Raw genomic sequence first — 18,685 nt, forward strand, 5'->3', positions numbered from 1 at the left:
GTATTATCCAGAACCGTCCTATCCTACTGTACATTATCATAAGATAAGGTCGTGTGGCATAATTGAAGTGTAGAAAAACAGAGGTTTTTCAGTGCTGTTAGCGTTGAAGTAACAGAAGTACAGTACCACTCACCCTGCTGTTGTGAGATTTTAGTGTTGTTTTCTTTGGCGTAGGTGCTCAGGAACTTGGAGAAGGCTCCTCCACTGTTACACAGGCTGCTGTAGGAGCCTATTTCAGACACCTCTCCATCCACCAGCACCACAATTTCATCCATGTACGGGAGGAAGCTCACTCCATGTGTCACCAGTATACGAGTCTGCAGAGAAAGAGGGCTGGCATGACTGGAGTGTATAATAACAAAGTCCTGCCACATTAAAATGAGCAACAAGTAAAAATGATTTAGTACGGAAATATTTTAAAGGAAAAATTATCTTGTTCATTGGTAGTAACTTATTATTTTGAATTTGTTGGGTAGGACCATGAATGGGTCTTTCTGCCATACTGTAAAAATGTCTTTGATTTTGTAAATTAGATGAGTACAAAATTTATTAATTTAATTTAAATTATAATAATTTATTTTATTACTGCTCTTAACCATGAAAAACTACTTGGACTGTCAAGTGCTCTGAAGAATAACTTAAAGAACATGAGCTCTCAGTTATGATCACTTGATAAAATCCATAGTCAATACTGAAGATTATTCAATTATAATAAGAATAACAATGCAATGTAGTGATCATTCTGTGTTAAGAGCAAAATAATTAATTCAAACAATTTTTAATTAACTGTGGATTTAGTCAAACCCCGGCGGTCTTTTTCACCTAATATGACAGGGCCATATTACTGTACTGTACATCATCCATCACCCTCTTAAATTAATTTGTTATTAACTCAGGTTGAGAACAATTAACCATGATATAGAATCTAGAATTAGTAAGATACCCTAGAGCAGAACTCAGACATACAGTACAGAACTATATCATTGGAGAGGGTGTGTTTCTGGTTTAGATGAGTCTTTAAGGGATTGAGTTACATATTGGCTTTATTAACACAAGACAATATTCGATAGGTCTCTGGTCTCTAATTAGTGTAACAGACCATTCCAGTCCAGAGTCAAGAGTGAAAGGAGGCCTCCTTAGGCCAGCAGGAAACTCAGATCACTCTGCGCTCCACCTCAGACCAGCCTGTGGTGAACTTGCTCTTGAAGATGATTGGTGATACAGTGAAGGTGCAACACTGACCTTGTCCTTGAGCAGCCCCTTCGGTCCCACCACTTTCTCGAACAGATGTTTTCCCACATGAGCATCCACTGCGGACAGGGGGTCATCCAGCAGAAAGATGTCAGCTGAGCTGTAGGCTGCCCTGGCCAGACTGACCCGCTGTTTCTGGCCCCCACTAAGGTTTATTCCCTGTACAACACAGTACATGGTCACTGCATTTGGTTGCATTTGCTCATCTTTTCCACCCACACAATAAAATCAGAAACCTTCCTGGAACCTTTTGAGGACATTCATGATACCCCAGCAACCATCATGAAGCAGGGATCATCTTTACTTGTGACACATAAAGACGTCTTACTGCTATTTCTGTTTCCTGTTGTCCACATGTTGTACATATGTGACCCTGCTCTCCATTCTACTGCCCAGATGACACTCAGACTACACAGCATGTCTCCTTACCTTCTCCCCAATCTCTGTCTGGTCAGCCCCAGGCAGCAGATCCAGGTCAGGCAGCAGAGCACAAGACTCCAGCACTGACTGGTACCTTTCCTCATGCAGCGCCGACCCAAACAGGATATTATCTTTCAGCGTAGCATTCTGAATCCATGCTTGCTGGGGCACATAGGCCAAAGAGCCCTGCAAAGACCAGACCACTTCACTTAGGTGGCTATAAGACTTATTTGAGTCTCACTAGAGAGGACCTCATCCACATAAGGCATGGGTCAGACCTGTCCCTGACCCTAAACAAAAGAGTTAATGCCATTATCATTATCTTGGTTTTCATGTTTTCCTTCTCATCTCCAGACCAGAACATCTAGGATATCTGTTCTGTCTGGCTGAAGATTTGAAAGAACTGAATAATGGTGAGAATCCTACGTTAATGATAATGAATAAAATAGTAGGTATTTAAGAGATTTAAAATATCGTCTAAGGACAATTGATTCAGCATTTCATTTGGCCAAATTAGTCAGAAAATCAATCCTGAAACAAAACTTTATTTATAGAAATCTCTGATGTAAACCTGAATCATCCGATTTTGTATAGGATTACCTGTAGAGAAAACAATGGGCAAGACTGTAGGAGTGTTTATTTTTATGTGAAGTGTGTACAACTAGGAGGAAGACCACAGAGAGTGCTTTCATTTGTACGTGAATTGATGGAAGATGCCCAGCCAGGGTAATTTATTGTAATTATTTTACCCATTTGTTGAATGCAGGAAAGGTTTTAAATTTTCTGGCTGTATCTCACTGTCCCAGTAGGCAAAGTAATAACTGAGAGAGGCTGTAGTTTAGATAAAGAGTTTAATATACAGTACTTACTCTCCAAGCCTCTGAAAACTACTGCTGCAAATTTACCTAAAAAACTTGCAGTTACTATACTTCTTGCACAACAGATTTCAACCTGTTTGTAGTCTAGGCTGCAGCAAAGTTGTGTAGATAAAGTTGTATGAAAAATGTGTAAGGCAAGTATAAGATTTTTCATGGATATAAAAGACTGAAATATCTGCCTGTTGGTGGTACACTGATAGTTTAATGAGAAATCCACTTGCCTCAGCTCACCTTGGAAAACTGCCTTAAACACAATTCACAAGTTATCTTCAGTACTGTATATTTAGTTTCAACAAATTATGCTGTATTTTACAACCACCAAATTTGGAATCATCGACAATTCATCAATTCCTATTTACCACCACAACTTCAGTACAGCACTGGTGGGGTGAGGACCTATTCATGGTCCCCCTCACATGGTCCACCTGCCAGAACCATTCATCTCTTTGAAGACTCTGGATTCCACCATGCTTTACACTGTGTTAGCAGTACCATAAGAGGTGTGTCTGTCACTTTCATCACTACAAGCTAGCAGGCACCCTGCAAGGTCCCAAGAGTCACTTTGTAGGAAACAAAGGAGGTGTAGGCCATCCACAGCAGTGCTCTGTACACCTTTGCCTGTGGAAACTAAACAACATTGTAGCAGACTTAAGTAGTATTTTATTCTTTAAAAAAAAGATCTTAATTTAGAATAAGCAATCAGCAATACATACAGTATGCACTTGTTTGAAAATACATACAGTATGGGATTCAACAACAGCTTGCCTGTCGTTCCCATTAATTATAACTCCACAGGAGACCTAGTCCATTACCTTAATGTTCACGTAGCCTCTGATCGTGTGCATTTCTCCCAGAATAGCTGATACCAGAGAGGACTTCCCAGATCCCACTGCTCCCACCACTGCCACCAGCCGGCCGGGCGTGATGTCCAGACACACACTGAGAGACAGACACAAGCATAGAGTAGAATTACAGTGTTACACTACTGCTGCTATTGCAGTTACAATTAAGAAAAGCACATGCCAAAAAAGGGTAAAACGATAGTAAAAAAAAATGATACAAAATGCTGTTCTAGAAATATAAACTGAAAAGATGGGAAAGTTTCTTCACAAGAGCATGACATCATCCCGTCACCATTCTCCTGCAAAGAGACTGTACCCCAGTATCTCATTGGCTTCCACAGAGTCATCTTCATTCTTTATTCTACACATTAACAATTGAAAAAGCTGTTGGCCAGCATCAGTGTAGATTTTTTTTTAAGTTTCCACTCATTTCTAAATGTTGTTTAGTGGTATTTAAAAATTGTATGCAGCGTCAGACTTAATCATTTTTAATTTCCAGAATGAAATTAATTTCCAGTTTCTCGTTAACTCTGGAGTCAGCAGAATATTCTTTCATCTTTTTTATGAGGAGAAGTGCAACTTATTGCAGCTACAAACTCGATAATAAAAACGCTGTCTCTATCAATCATCATTTTAAAGCAACGGACTTCCACTCAGAGAAAGATACGACTGTGGAACATGTCTAGAGTGATTTCATAAAGGCTACATTGGTTATTAATATTCTTATTCATTTTGCTGTTCACTATTACACAGAAATGAACATTTCAAAAAGGCACCTATAACAAGAAGAAATTGTGATGTGAAACATGGAACCCAGAACTGGCAAATAAAACATTCTAAATATGGTCTTATGTGTGACAAATACTGTAACAGGAACAAGTAATAGGTTTATTCCATGCTGAAAAAAAGAAGAAGAAAAAAAACACAACGTTTTGGCTGTGGAGCCTTCTTCCAAATACTGTAACATGCTATTTTACTATCCAGAAAGAATGTTTCAACAATTAGTTACAGATTTAGTTTTGCTTCAGTACAGTATGTACCCTCACTTGCATTTTTGCATAAGTAAAGGCAGGCAGCATTTATTACAAACTGCTCAATGGTATTGTATAAACCTGCAGTTAAATTTCCCATAGCTTCTGCTGTCCTGAGTATAGACTGGGTCTGCTCGGACATAACGAGAACTCAGGAAACACACATCCCAGAATAAACAGCACCCTCTGGTGCAGATTTAGGAGATGAGCATGTCTACTCTCCTCTAGTGTCCTGAATTTCTAAACCCCTTTTCCTTGAAGTACCCAGCCTACTGTCCACCTGTTTCCAGTTCAAATCAGCTCTCAGCTACTTCCTTGAATTAACTGAATTGACAGTCATAACTGCAAATTGTGAATCTATTAAAAAAACACTAGTTAAAATGATTAAATTTATCAAATTAGTAGCTCAATGAAGGGTTCAAGGGAGGTACTGAGAGCTCAAATGGACTGAAACTGGTAGAGCCAGTTTAAACTTTGTCACTGTTCAGAAAACACATCAGATGTGAAGGAAAACCTTTGCATGTGTCCTTTTCATTTCTGTTCTGCACTGATTGAACGCAATATCAAAGATACTGATTTCAGACAAGTCCATTGATTATAATGTGTGAAATCATTTTTTATCTCAGTATGGTAAAGCTGTCAGGAAAAATTGAAAGAACACACTTCTTCAAAACCGGATCTGCACTCTTCTCCCAGGAGAAAGTAGCACCACAGACGCTCACAGCCGTGTCTGGAAAGAATACAGAGAACATGGGAGCTCCTTCTGTCATTCCCCCAATCCCCAAAAACAATTCAGTTCTGTTCCATTTACAAAATCTGTTACTTTATAATCATCTTTCCAGGTGCATTGTAGTACCTCAGTTTGGAAAGTTCATATTCGGACCTGTTGGCTCCTCAGACTGAAGGTTATCTACTTTTCTGTGTCATTAAGTGGACAAAGAGTATAGGACACCCCCCCTCAATGGAACTTCAGTTAATTGCAGGGTTACCCACAGCAACTCTGCAGCCCATGTTTTAAACAGTGCAGACTGGATGAAGTACAAGACAGAAGTGTCCATGGTGGGAAACTGAACTCTGGTGGGAAACAGGGCCCTAACCATTCATCATGGTTAGTCCCTTGACTTGTAATTGTACAATATACAAAAGTTTCCAAGCAAACTGGACAGTCCCCCTTGTTTGGGGATGTTCCTTTTTAAAAATTGAATGAAATCTGCAATTTTCCACAACACAACCTTATTTAGAGACAGTTGTAATGTTTTAGCTGGGGTCTAGAATTCAGTATTTTGCTGGCCAACTTCACTTGTTACAACATATTAAATAAGCATTAAAAACACATGTAATGAAAAAGAGCTTAGGAAAATTAGGAATTCTGAATTTTATCCACGCTTGCTGCTCACTCACTGAAACTGGTGTCATGGCGCACTGCTGTGGTATCCAGGTCATCACTGCCTAGGAATTTCTCCAGGCGTTTCAGAGAGACACCCGTCTGAAATCAGATACAGAAGGCCAGAAACATCAGTGTTAAGATTCCTAATTGTCAAAAAACATAAAAAAATAATTGGTGACAGCTAGAAATATTCTGTGTGTGCCTAGTTCTACCGTGCTTTTGTCCTTCAGTGTTTCTGTGCATATATGTCGGGGAATGTTTTAGCAAGCGTGCACACGTGAGGTGTGGCGGTTAGCCTTCTTGCCTGTGTATTTGTGACAGAGGGCGTGCAAGTGCGAGAGCTCACCTGCACCATGGAGGAAATAAGCATGGGCAGCATGGCCAGGGGGAAGCGCAGGATGTTGAAGAGGGAGATGGAAGTGAAGGCTTTCTCTGCGGTCAGGATGTTATCAGGACTGGCCAAGACAAACACAGCGAAGCTCACCAAGGACACCTGCAGGAGAGGAGAACGTCACCATTCAAACACTCAGCATGACAACAGGACGGGACCCACTTTATCCTCCACTAAAGTGCAGCACCCACATGGGAGACCCAGAGCTGCCATTTTATCCCAATTTATTTTTGATTATTGATACACTGCTGAAATCGGGGTAAGCCAATGAGACACAAAGGACTTATCAGGTAACAATGTGCAGTGAGAAACAAATTTAACAAACTTAGTACAAGAATGAGCATGAAATTCTGAAGTTTTCTAATTATTCTTCCTCATAATACTGAGAAGGTAGAAGAGCACTGGCTATAATTCTGCCTCACCACACAGCCTTGCCCTGTATGGCTTTCAAAGAAAATCAAGTGTGACCATTTCTGAAATGATCTTGTCCCCTATTAGGTGCACCCTGGGGCCAAGGTAGAGCAGAGTGTCTTCAACCTTCTGACAACTGGTGATATCCTGCTACAACAGCCCTGACAAGCTATATGGCAATAGTACATTGATTGTAAATTCAGAAATATTTTAAAAATAACATTTTTAAATATTTTCCTTTGAATATACTCAAATAGCATTTGACATATAGTACCCAGGCACTCTTAAACATACTTTCAAAAAATGTACTTTAATAATGGTGTTCCTGCATAAAAAGCCACCCCTAATACTTCCCTCACAGTAACTCACCAGAGCTGGTGCGCAGTAGAATATGAATGTAGAAACTGAGGCCAAGTAGGCAAAGTTACGCATCACTTTCAGCTCCTTGTCTCTGATTTCCTGGACCTGGGCTTCGAAGGAGGGCTCCCAGGCATAGAGTTTGAGGATCTGAATCACACAGGAAGAGAATGTGTAGGAGACCAATACTCATAACACTGTTACTGACACGCATTAACCTGCATACAGTAGACCTCTGGCCACATCCCTTCAGAAATGGACTATACTGAAAGACATTTTATGACTGTAAAGATTCATAAGGCAAATGGCAATTCAACATTTAACGTTATGTACCAACAGCCCCACTACACAACAGGTTAGACTAAGAATTGAAAAACTACTTTATTTGAAACAAAAGCAAATCAGATTGTAGCATCCCAGGGTGAAATTTGCACCCCTACTCTTATGAACTGTACTATGGCATCTTTTTTTGATCAAATCAAATCAGATCAAAACTATTTTGTTTGTGGATATTTTGGCATGTCCTTTTCCCAAAGCTGGGAAAGAAGCAGACAAGGAGAAAGAGGAACATTACCTTGATGCCGTTGAGAATTTCATTCATGATCTTCATACGCTTGTCTTTATATTGCATGTTTTTCATCTGAAACATGAGGACATGAATATACTGGACAATGAATATTCAATGAGACAAATAACCACCCCATGACTAGTGGTGAAGAGATCCACTAATGTGGAGAAATATTTTCCTTTGAATATACTCAAATAGCATTTGACATTCAGTACCCAAGCACTCTTAAATATGCTCAGGTAGTGTTGTCAAGTTAACAGGTAATGGCACCTATTGCAAACTAGGATAAGTAAGCAGGAAGATTCATAAACAAATTATTCTGAGGTGGTAATGATCCATCAAATAAGAGTCCCAATAAATCCAAGAAAGTTATAATATCTGATAAGGAGGATCTTTGCACTGTAAACTTCTAATAACTTCAACTGAATTGTTTTTACAATATTCAGATTTTAAGATGTATCCGTCTATCCAAGTAAAAGTACAGTTCTACAGGTGAGTCTAGTGCCAGTTTATAATTATAGTCCTCACATAACTGTTTGAAAAAGATTCCATCAACTTTTGTTTATCAAATAACATGTGCTACTACTGAAAATTCCCAAACCATTTCACTATTTTAGGAAATATTTGCAGAATATTTAAATAACGTTATTTCATGAGCACAATAGGTAGAGAGGACAATAAAAAAAGGAAAGCTTGGTTGAGGACTGGTTCATTTTATTTCATCACTAAAGAGAGATGTTTCATTTTATGCTTTAATGTTAAAACCTTGAAGAACTGAAGAATGGATATGGATACTGTACTATATACCGCTAAGCCCATTACCATCCAGCCCACGTCCAGAATATGATTTATTTCTCATTACAGGATGAGAATGAGACTGAGAAGCCACCACACCTGGAAGCCTTTGGACTTGGTTGCCAGCAGGCCATTGATAGGGACCATCAGCACCATGACCCCCAGTCCAGCCAGCACGGCGTAGCCCAGCTCCAGCCACAGGAACACAATGGCCAGGATGATCTGCAGGGGGCAGGACCACAGCAGGTGGATGAAGTTGGTGACATCATTGAAGCGCTGGGCATCAGCCGACATCAGGTTCACTGTCTCGCCCATCGTCGACTCTTTCCTCGCATCGCTGGATACCACCAGGGCCTGGGAGAGGGTACACAGCACCATCACCGACTGCACACTGCAGCCACATAACATTCAATGAGCTCTGCGGACAAGCGTTTGAGTTTTTGCCAAAACTCTTTTTGTTGTTTTTGTAGCCTCCATTTTTACAACTGCCATTTGTCATTCAACCCAGTTCAATGTTTACAGAAGCCGGAGTTCACCTCCATCTGCTGTGACACTAGAGATCGAGGCGCATACTCTATCTAAGGTTCTTTCTCAAGCAGCTGTGTGCAATGCCACATAGAAGCCCCAGGGAGACATCTCCACTCTTTCAATTGATATCTTGAAATTAAAACATAGTTCAAACCTATAAACTGAAATAACAATTGGGAATGGTTACAAACAGGGTGTACAGTATATAAACATACATTTGGGGGAATCTGCTTTTTACTTTATAAGGTGTATTTTTAAGGTGTATTAACACAGCTACAGTACGTACTTTGCTTACATTTATTTTTCTTACAAACCCTTTTATAAATGCTGTAAGACAGAAGTTTATTGGCAGATGTGTTACTATGCTAAATTTGCTGAAATTATATTTTCAGACTATAATCCGTATATCAAAGATAAAATTTGAAACTACTCCACAAGGGTTGGTTAATCATCTTGTGGTCTCCCAGCAGTCACGCTATTCAAAGTGTAATTTTTGAGAAATAATCTTTTTTATATTTATTAGTAATACATCATTCCATTACCAGAAGCCTGATTTAGAAAATATGGAGAATGGAGTTCTGACAACAGGCATAAACTGAGACAATAGGTATTTGTATAGTATGAATTAATTAACAAAAGTATTTAATATTTCATATGCAAGTGGCCATAAATTCCAGAGCCCTCCACAGACACTCTGAAAGATTCCACATGATTCTTTCTTAGCTTTATGAATTTGCTTTTCTCACTACATAAACGCCTCACACTACCTACATTCAATTGGATTGGGGCATCTTCTGTGTGGATTTGCATGATATCTGACACTTGTACTTACTGTATATGGTTTTGCTCTATTTTCATACCAGATAGTTTAATTGGTGCCTCTAAAATATTGATTTATGATGGACTGGCTTCCCATCCAGGATGTGGCCTGCCTTGGGCCCTATGCTTTTGGAGTAGGCCCAAGGTAGCTACAACCCCTACCAGGATGTAGCTGCTTTCCGATAATGGATGGACTGATTAATAAAACCAGGTGTGAACCTTGCACAGCAATGCAGGATTCTGAATATGACACAGTCTGATCTGAGTGACAGTTGAGGAAGTGAACATCATACCTTCTTGTAGACAGCAGCCATGATGGCAGTGCGTACTTGCATTCCCAGGACGAAACAGCGGTGGAAATACTGCTGTAATAACACAGACTGCAGGACTGTCACCAGCAGCAGCAAGATTGCATAAACATATCCCTGCCATGTATGCATGGAAGAGTCCTGTGTGAAGGAGACCATTAGCCTGTGACAAAACAAAAGTCACTGTTAGGGGATGTGCATCTTTTGGCAAACAATCAGAAGCACTGTATGTAACTGTTTTTGCTGAATGTTTCCTCCCTTGGTAAAGCTGTTTAACTTCAAGAAGATGTAACACTGACAGCACCGATTTAAGAGAAATTTTAAGTTAGAAGGCTAACAAGTGTTGCATGATTAGTGTTTTGCAATTAACATGATAATGTTCTGAGTTTTTTTTTCTCTCCCTCCAAATATTGATCATGTACTTTATTCTATTCCATTTATTTCTAACTATACAGTACTGTATATCTGCCTACCATACTGTAGGTAGCTCTGTCCAGGCAGTCTGGGCAGTGTCTCAGGGACTTACTTTAACAGCTGCGGGCTGACAAAGGTCAGCAGGTCCTGCAACAGCTTCAAGACTGCCGACTCAACCAGCACCCACTTGAAAGTCTTCATCAGGGAGGAGATGAGCCAGGATTGGGCGTAACTCCTTTTCTCCTTCTGCTTTTGCTTTACTTTTTTCTTTCCCTTCTCCTCCTACAGACCACAAGCACAAGATCTAAAAGCCCACCCCCAAACCATAAATAATAGCAGTCATTTGATGAAGAGAAAGATGTCCAATGTTCGTGTACATTTCTGAATCTGTCTCAAAATGTTTTATTTGTAATCAAAATAAATACTACTAGACAGCAGCCACGATTCCCAGAATTATATAGCAGTGGACATACTGCTGTTGACCTTTTCATTTTTGATTTTCTGTAAAGGTTAATCATGAAAGAGGTACTGTAGATCACCACAGTACAGCAGCTCTAACAGGTCACTACACCCCCAGGATTATCTCATTTGGATGGACTAAACAGATTATTAAAGTTCTTTAGAAATTATTTGTAAAGAACATCTTGCATCTGCATCCTTCCATGACCACAGTAGAAATGTCTGGGCTGAATTCAGATAAGTAATATACAGTATAAATTGCTTAATATATCATATTAGACTCAAAGGTGAACAAAATTGTTAAAAGCGCAGAAACCTCTGAATTGTGGCTCATAACTAATAGACCTGGTCTCCCATGGACTATTCAAAATTGCAGTGCAAAGGACTGCCCTAAGGGTACATAACTCAGTGAAGAATGAAGAAAATAATGAAAATAAAGCATCCCTTTCACCAGCTCTATGAAATTGCTATTACTTCAGTACTACATGACATATCACTGTCTCAACAGAACTACTGCATGTTGATGTTGTTTAGCTCATTGTGGTAGGACTGCAGTCACTCGTACCATCACCAGTACATCCTGGCTGACGCCTTTGGATAATCCATTCTGTTGTGCCTCCACCTTCCGGTCCCTCTTCTTCCTCTCCAGCTTGCCTCGGGCCTTCCTCAACTCCCAGTTCATCCTCTTCTCAAACTTGCCATAGATGGTCTGAGTGGCATCAGATTGATTGAGCTCCCATAGGTCCTCTTCTACCAGGGGCCTCTTATAGCCCTTTACAACCATACTGTGGGAAAGCACACAAGAGCCCTTAAAATGTCCTTGAAATACAATCACATCAAGCTGAAAGGAACACAGGAGTTGGATGAGGAATCATCAGAGGAAATCTAGATTCCTACTGGAAGCACAGCTAATGGACCAGAGTGTGTATCTTTGCTGTGGATCAGATATGGCAAAGCAGTGCCTTAGTAAGATGACAGAGGACACTGCATGCACTGTAGAAGGTGCCCTTAATCTTTCAGTTGAGATAAAACTCATTCTCATGGGTCTGTGGTACCGTCCCTCGCCTCTCTTCAAGCATAGCTGATTCTGCAAGGGAAACTAAGGGGGGGCGGGGTTGCTGTAGTATTATTAAATAAAGCTTTTACAATCTCTTAGAAGTATTAGTGTTGGTGTGATTAAATAAGCAAAAACCCCTTGTGGTTTTGTTGACAGACATTTAGGAATGGGCTGGATTATGAAGGGCCCAGAACGGTTAAACTGTTTGCCTTTATCACACTCCCACCCCAGAGTGGGTCGGAATGTGTCTCTCGTGCCCAGATGACTCCAAACAAAGCAAACTGGGTGGAATATACAGTATATTGCCTGGCAGTGCTTAATCAGTCTCTTAAGACTGATTAAGAGATGTGTGAAGTGCGCAATCCAGGTGGACACGCTTTGCCTATGTAATTTTAGCACTGCCTATGCCGCATCTGGAACACAGTAATGGCCTGAGAGAAAAAGAAGAGAGGTCATCATACCTGTTGAACCAATTGTAAGTGATTCTGCTGAGAAATGAAGCTCCTGCCTCTGGATTCTGAAACCAAAACAAGGTTTTCTTATTCCTTTATCACCTTCAAATATTGCTCATTGATTACACTCTTAAAAAGCTTCTCTGCCCTTAGTGTCCACAACACTGCTGATAAATCGACATCCTAATTCTACACTATTATCTTCTGTAGTCCACATCCCCAGTACCTGAGGAAACTAGGAATACTGTTTCTTATTTCCTCCAGAAATTGAAATTGTAAAGAAATTAAACCCATTGTAATTTTAATTAAATCTAAATTCTAGTCCATTGATGCCACTGTAAATACATCCCTTATATGCATTCATCGCTTCTGGTGACACCTGAGTTCAGCTGTAAGCACTGCCTAGTCCTAGGCATCAAACAATATAGAAATAGGCTAACATATACGAAAGAAATATTCTTTATAATCCAAGGGTTAAATGATGTAGTTGCTGAAATTATTCAAATGCTGAAACAAAACAAATGTGTCTCAATAGATATTCATGACACTGGTCTAAATCATTGGTCTCTGGAGTTTTCACTATACAGGAAGAGATAGTGAGTGGGTTACTGCTACATTAATTGGGATGATATGAGAACTGGACAACAGATACAGGGTAAAGGACACCGGATACAGGAGAGGCATGTCCCTAATCATATAACAGCACCAGCTGCCATGCCCTAGGGGTCACAGTGATATCAGGAGCCAAGAATGCCCTGGCCAGTTAATCCTACCCACCCATTGCCAATGACAAGACAGTTGTGTGCTACTGCTTGGGGAGTCCTAGTCACGATTAGTTAGTGACATGAATCAAGCTTGAACCCACAACATCAAGATCATCAATAACCTCTCAAGTGTTAGGCAGTTCTAATGTCTAGGGAGCACTTTGGAAAACTAACCATTTAATTTATTCTCATCTGCCCTACAGGTCCAAGTCACAATATTGTTTCTTTTAGTTGTGTACAAGGTATAAAGCTTAAAGCCATAAACTGATACCTTTTTAATATTGCCAAAGGATTCTGGGGAGACATCAGCAAAAGACGACAGGATGAGGCAGATCACCTGGAGGCCATAGGAGATGTAGAACAGGCAGAACCGTGGCACATCAGGAATGCTACCCTGTGGACCGCAACAAGCGCAAGACAGAGAGACAGACGAGCAGAGGTGCATCAGCCAATGAGCTGTCGAAGGGTGTGGTCAAATTCAACACGATCACTTTCCTTTACCTGTGCCAGTGCTTCACGTAGAAGAGTCTGGAAGGCGAATACCTCACAGAGCACTGACAGGATCCAGAAAAGAAAGAGGGTTCCAGAGTCACCGGACTTGCCCCGCCGACGCACACTCTCTTGGCACACGAGGACCAGTAGCTAGGGGGAAATCAAGTGGCCTGTTAGTACCCATACGATCCCTGCTGCACTGTCTCCTTCATCTGCTGTCTATCTAACACACTCCCACAAATGTCCCATGGATCCCTCTGGAACCACTCTGTTGCCATGGCTCCATTCAAACCAGATCAACCTGGAATCACTCCTTCCACTGCTCCATTCATGACTAAATATGTCACATGGGATTATGGGCGCAGCATGTGTTGCCATGAATTTCATGGAAATATAGCAGCCACTCAAAATCCATCATGCACCTGAGGGTCAATACCTTCCTGAGGCTTGAATTGTGCCTGAATCTGGTTGGTGTGGATTTTATTATTGACCAGACATTTCTAATCAACTCTGGTAGCTGTCAGAACTGACGTATTTAACAGGTCTGCTGTTTCCTTCAGTGATACGCCATGGCACATGCCCTAACAAGCATGCCTAAAGGGAGGTCTTCTGTGATAGCCTTTAGCACAGTACAGTCTCAACAGCTTTACAGTCCTCTGGAATTATTTGACATTGTCATTGATATGAAAACTATCATTATTTAACATTTGGTAGGGCAGAATATGAACTCTGATTCCAGGAAACAAACTGATTTAACAAATTTTAGGTACAAGTGGGTTTTATCTAAAAATATAATAAATCATTCTGTGTGACATAAAAGTCTTCATATAAAGGAAAGAACATGTAAAATTTAAATTTAAGTATAACCTAAACAAAGGACATCTGTTTCATTAAAAAAGACTTCTTGGGTGTCAACCCAAGGGAACTGTTCTTTGTAATGCCGGGGTCATAAGAAAAAAAATTGTGTTGATCAATAGCTTACTGTACCTTAAAGGTGTTTTAGATTACATGTGTTAGAACATTAAATTCGTGAAGATTTTCGGATCTCTGATTCAGACTAAGACTCACATAAATTGCTGGTTTCTCTGGCTTGCATATCTATTTACAAAAGATATAAAAGTAGCTTTGACTGAAAATGAAGATGATTTTGGATGTAGTGCTGTGGTAGTGGGCCACTCTAATCACACAGGTGATGTGATTTTATATCCAGCAGTAAATGGTGAACCTCAGCTGGTCTCATCTTACCCACGATATGGCGTACAGGACAGGATTGGTATAAAGCACGGCTGGGTTTTTTCCTTTGGAGGTCTCGTCCCTCAGGGGCCCGAAGTCCTCTGCCACCGTGACAGCTAAGCTAGCAACAGCTGTCAGGAACAGGAGACTGACCATCGCCTGAAAAGGGGCAGCAAACAACAGGTCTACAACAACCAAGAGACACCGGGTCAATGCACAAAATTACAGAAGTGAATTACATGGATTAGCTTTATTAGCTCTATTAGCTCTATGGTGTTGGTGGCGGAGGATCACGTTTCCGTGACAATGGCAACAACAGCTGCACTATCTGCGCTGAAGAAAGGCCTGGCTTTCGTATCTTCCCATGAAAACTCTATGGATAATGATGGGGGAATTATCCATAGGGTCACCATGGGTCGACACAGACTCCAAGGCTTGCATCCCATTCCATCCCATTAGCTTTATAAGCTTTTTTTATATGATTATAATGTACAGCACAGTAAGCCACAACATAACTTATAAGGAATGTTGAAAGAAAACCTCATGAAGACCACAACAGACAGGAAAGGTATAATAACTACTTACATCATGTACTGTACAGAATGTCAGATACTACAGATATTCCTCGAGAGAATAACCTTTCTTTCCATTAGAGACAGGGTCCACTTCAGGTTAGAAACGTCATCAATCCCAAAAACCTATATTGTAATAATTTCTTCATGTCTCATGTTGCGTTTCAGTGTGGACATTGTGGAGACTCCTTCTGGCTTGTCCTCACTAAACATCACATCTGCTTCAGCCTGAATTGGCTGCGTATGAATACTGGAGCACTGGTATTTAAATCCTGGGTGAATAAAGTACCTTGAGCAAAGTACTTCACCAAGATTACTGCAGCAAAATGCCCAGCCATATAAATGGGTACAAATGTATGCTGCTATGGAAAAAAAAGGCATCCAAAATAAATAACAATAAAACAGACAGATGTGCAAGACTGAGCAGAGGGGCTCCTCTTACTCGTAACCTTTCTTGCGTCTGCACAGTAATTGTTACAATAGCACTGGTTACAACGTTCTCATACCTCTTAGAGAGATTTTAATCACTTGCTTACATTGACATAATAGAAAGTGATTTGCATGTCACTTTTAAATGTCATTTAGTAGGTGATTAAATTATCAGACCCTGCCAGAATGATTAAACCAAAAGCACACAGTTTTCCAAGCTGTGTCCTTCAGGCTCTAAGCAATACCTGTTTGCAGAGGTAGAGTCGAGAGAGGTGTGCTGTTTGGGCTCTCTTCTTGAAGAGGGTGGCGATGTGCCAGGGGGCACAAACCCACAGGAAGCCCAATGGTACCCATACCAGAACCGTCCGCTCCACACACACAGGCAAGTCTGGGTCAGCCCGGTCCAGAAATGAAGAATTCTGGGACAAAAATAGGAACATTGTTCAAAAGGAAGATTGAGTGAGTGATGAGTTTCAGAAAGCCAGGCCAGTGCAGCTGTTAAACATACAGTCATCTCCATGATTATTGGCAATCTTGCTTGAATTCAATCAATTGCTTCAATCTTGATAAAGATGAACAAAAAAAGTTGCACAAAATAAATACAGCAAATGAATTATACAGTATTTTAAGCTAAATTTATATATAAAAACTACAGACTTTAATTCTAATGCAATTTTTTAGAAAAAAAAAAGGTTTTTAATGGAAACTGACAGGTGAAGGTTTTGGGGGAGAAGTGCTCCTTCATTTCCTCTATTATTCAGTTTTCTTTTTTTATTTAAAACCTAACCACACTAACACTCCCTCCCCCTCCCTCCTCCTTGTGGACAATCCCTCCCACCCCTCCGGCAACCTCTTTGCCCTCCTACCATCTGGGAAAAGGTATTGCAGTATACGGGCAGGCTCCACCAGACTCTGTAACAGCTTTTTTCCAGGGTGCCAGACTCCTCAACATCCTGGTACCTACTGCACCTACTCCAAATCTGGAAACCTAGTTCTATTTTGCCCAATGTCATGCATACTGTCTGATGTATTCTTTGCACAATTCTTTGCACAATCTTGTAAAGTAAATTGCGCTATGCACATTGCACTTTATGTACCCTGTACCCTGTCAGAAATGTCTATATCTACATTGCCTATAACATCCTCATGTCAGTGTGTCTGTATTCACACCGTAGACCTGGAGAATGATATCTCGCTCCTCTGTATACTTGTATATGGCTGGACTGACAAAGAAACTTGAACTTGAACTTTTTCCTGGCAGTGCCAACTGACCCCGCCTGAGAAGGCTCTCCCAGCATGAGTCAGAGGGGATCCCCGGGCACACTGTTCTCCAGCAGCTCTCCTCCACCCGGTCTCCTGAGGTCTCCTGAGGGCCTAGCCCATTAGTGAGCCGGCACCTCCAAAGTGGCTCTCTATGAGTCAGGGGACTTTCTTTCACTTCCTTCTCAAGGAGCTCTTTTCTCTCCATTCTCTCCTCCTGGGGTCAACGCCCCTGTAGCGGCGAGGCTTAATAATAAGGCAGAATTAAGTGTTTCTGAGCTTCCCAAATGAGGCCCCATTTCTCTGTTCATCTCTGTCGTGCAGCCACAGAGAAACTATTCATGCAAGATGTTTTCTTTTGATAAGGACAGCTCCCACAGGGGGATGCACTTAGCTAAGCCTGGCTATCATGATCAATGGTCATCCATTTGTGCCTATCTGTCTAGGGAGTGCCAGTTGGACATCTGGACTGCATTACTAAGTGTCAGGACTAAGTGACTCATATCTCACCTTGATCAACCAATCAGGGACTGGTAGGGCAGAGTAACCCACGTGGGACTCTGATGCCCATGGAACTTTCAGCCAATCAATGAGCTGAAGTTCCTCCAGGTAAAAACAGGCAGCACAGAGAGCCTGAGAGATTCAGATTCAGATTCAGATTCAGATTCAACAATTCTAAAGGGAATTCAAAGGAGAATCCCAAGGGCAGGACATTCTCGCAGCGCGCCTCCTGACCATCCTGAGACTCAGCCCGGACAACCACGGAACGGCCAGTGTGTCCGAGTGCCAGAACTTTCCTTTGTTCTAAGAGTCTAGAGTGGAGGTTGCCAGAGAGTAACCAGCAGCAGGCCTCGTGAACAGGTCGGAACTGTGGACAGCTGAATTACTATTCAGAACTAGCTCTTCATCAGGAACGAACCGGTCCTCTTCCTGACTTGCTGGGACCCACAGTCATCTTTTTCTCCTGTGCACAAACTTTGCTAGTTAAAGCCAACAGTGAGCATCTGCAGCGCACCGTCGCAAGCCGCACAGCACAGCCTGGCACGGAGCCAGAGAGCGCGGATTGGACAGCAACAGCCTGCAACTGTTTCTTTGTGCCCGCAGGAGATCTGAATCCCCAAAGATTGGATGAGTATTCAACTTCAATGCATTACAGCTCGAGAATTCAATTGTTATCCAAACCAGTTGATATCAATTTAATTCCTAAGAGTTATGTACTTGTTTTGAGTATCTAATGTAGAAGTTGTAACCAAGTTCACTTTACGAAACGGTCTTAATGAATGATATACTGAACGTATGTCCTCTTGATATGTGTAACACTTTGTAACTGACTGAATATATACCTTTTGTATTCTGATAACCCTCTCGATAAGATCTGTTAGGTTTATATGCACATTCTATGTATTAATAAATGTATCCTCGTGTATTAGTACGTGTGTGTGCGCGTTGTTTGAGTTATGTCGCATGGTTGGATTCTAAAGCCATCAAAAGAATCAACTTTGTGATTTACTGCTACAATTAATAATTGTCTCAGTAAATGCCCAAACCCTACAGAACTGGTGCCTTC

At 41.0% G+C, this 18,685-nt stretch overlaps 1 protein-coding gene across 1 annotated transcript in view; it reads right to left on the reverse strand.

Annotated features, from left to right (window-relative positions):
• abcc2 (ATP-binding cassette, sub-family C (CFTR/MRP), member 2) overlaps positions 1-18,685 on the reverse strand; it is a 46,849-nt gene that overhangs the window by 23,736 nt on the left and 4,428 nt on the right. Inside the window, exons 2-19 of the mRNA XM_006630914.3 lie at positions 16,104-16,277; positions 14,870-15,016; positions 13,634-13,774; positions 13,404-13,526; positions 12,378-12,433; positions 11,425-11,644; positions 10,513-10,682; positions 9,972-10,149; positions 8,431-8,685; positions 7,543-7,608; positions 6,981-7,118; positions 6,156-6,302; positions 5,824-5,908; positions 5,086-5,152; positions 3,362-3,488; positions 1,681-1,857; positions 1,243-1,410; positions 134-317 (exon numbers count right to left, since the gene is read on the reverse strand). Coding sequence (XP_006630977.3) covers positions 134-317; positions 1,243-1,410; positions 1,681-1,857; positions 3,362-3,488; positions 5,086-5,152; positions 5,824-5,908; positions 6,156-6,302; positions 6,981-7,118; positions 7,543-7,608; positions 8,431-8,685; positions 9,972-10,149; positions 10,513-10,682; positions 11,425-11,644; positions 12,378-12,433; positions 13,404-13,526; positions 13,634-13,774; positions 14,870-15,016; positions 16,104-16,277 — 2,623 coding nt within the window. The remainder of the gene's footprint in view (positions 1-133; positions 318-1,242; positions 1,411-1,680; positions 1,858-3,361; positions 3,489-5,085; positions 5,153-5,823; positions 5,909-6,155; positions 6,303-6,980; positions 7,119-7,542; positions 7,609-8,430; positions 8,686-9,971; positions 10,150-10,512; positions 10,683-11,424; positions 11,645-12,377; positions 12,434-13,403; positions 13,527-13,633; positions 13,775-14,869; positions 15,017-16,103; positions 16,278-18,685) is intronic.

Source organism: Lepisosteus oculatus, chromosome 4, assembly GCF_040954835.1.
Source record: "Lepisosteus oculatus isolate fLepOcu1 chromosome 4, fLepOcu1.hap2, whole genome shotgun sequence".
NCBI lineage: Eukaryota > Metazoa > Chordata > Actinopteri > Semionotiformes > Lepisosteidae > Lepisosteus > Lepisosteus oculatus.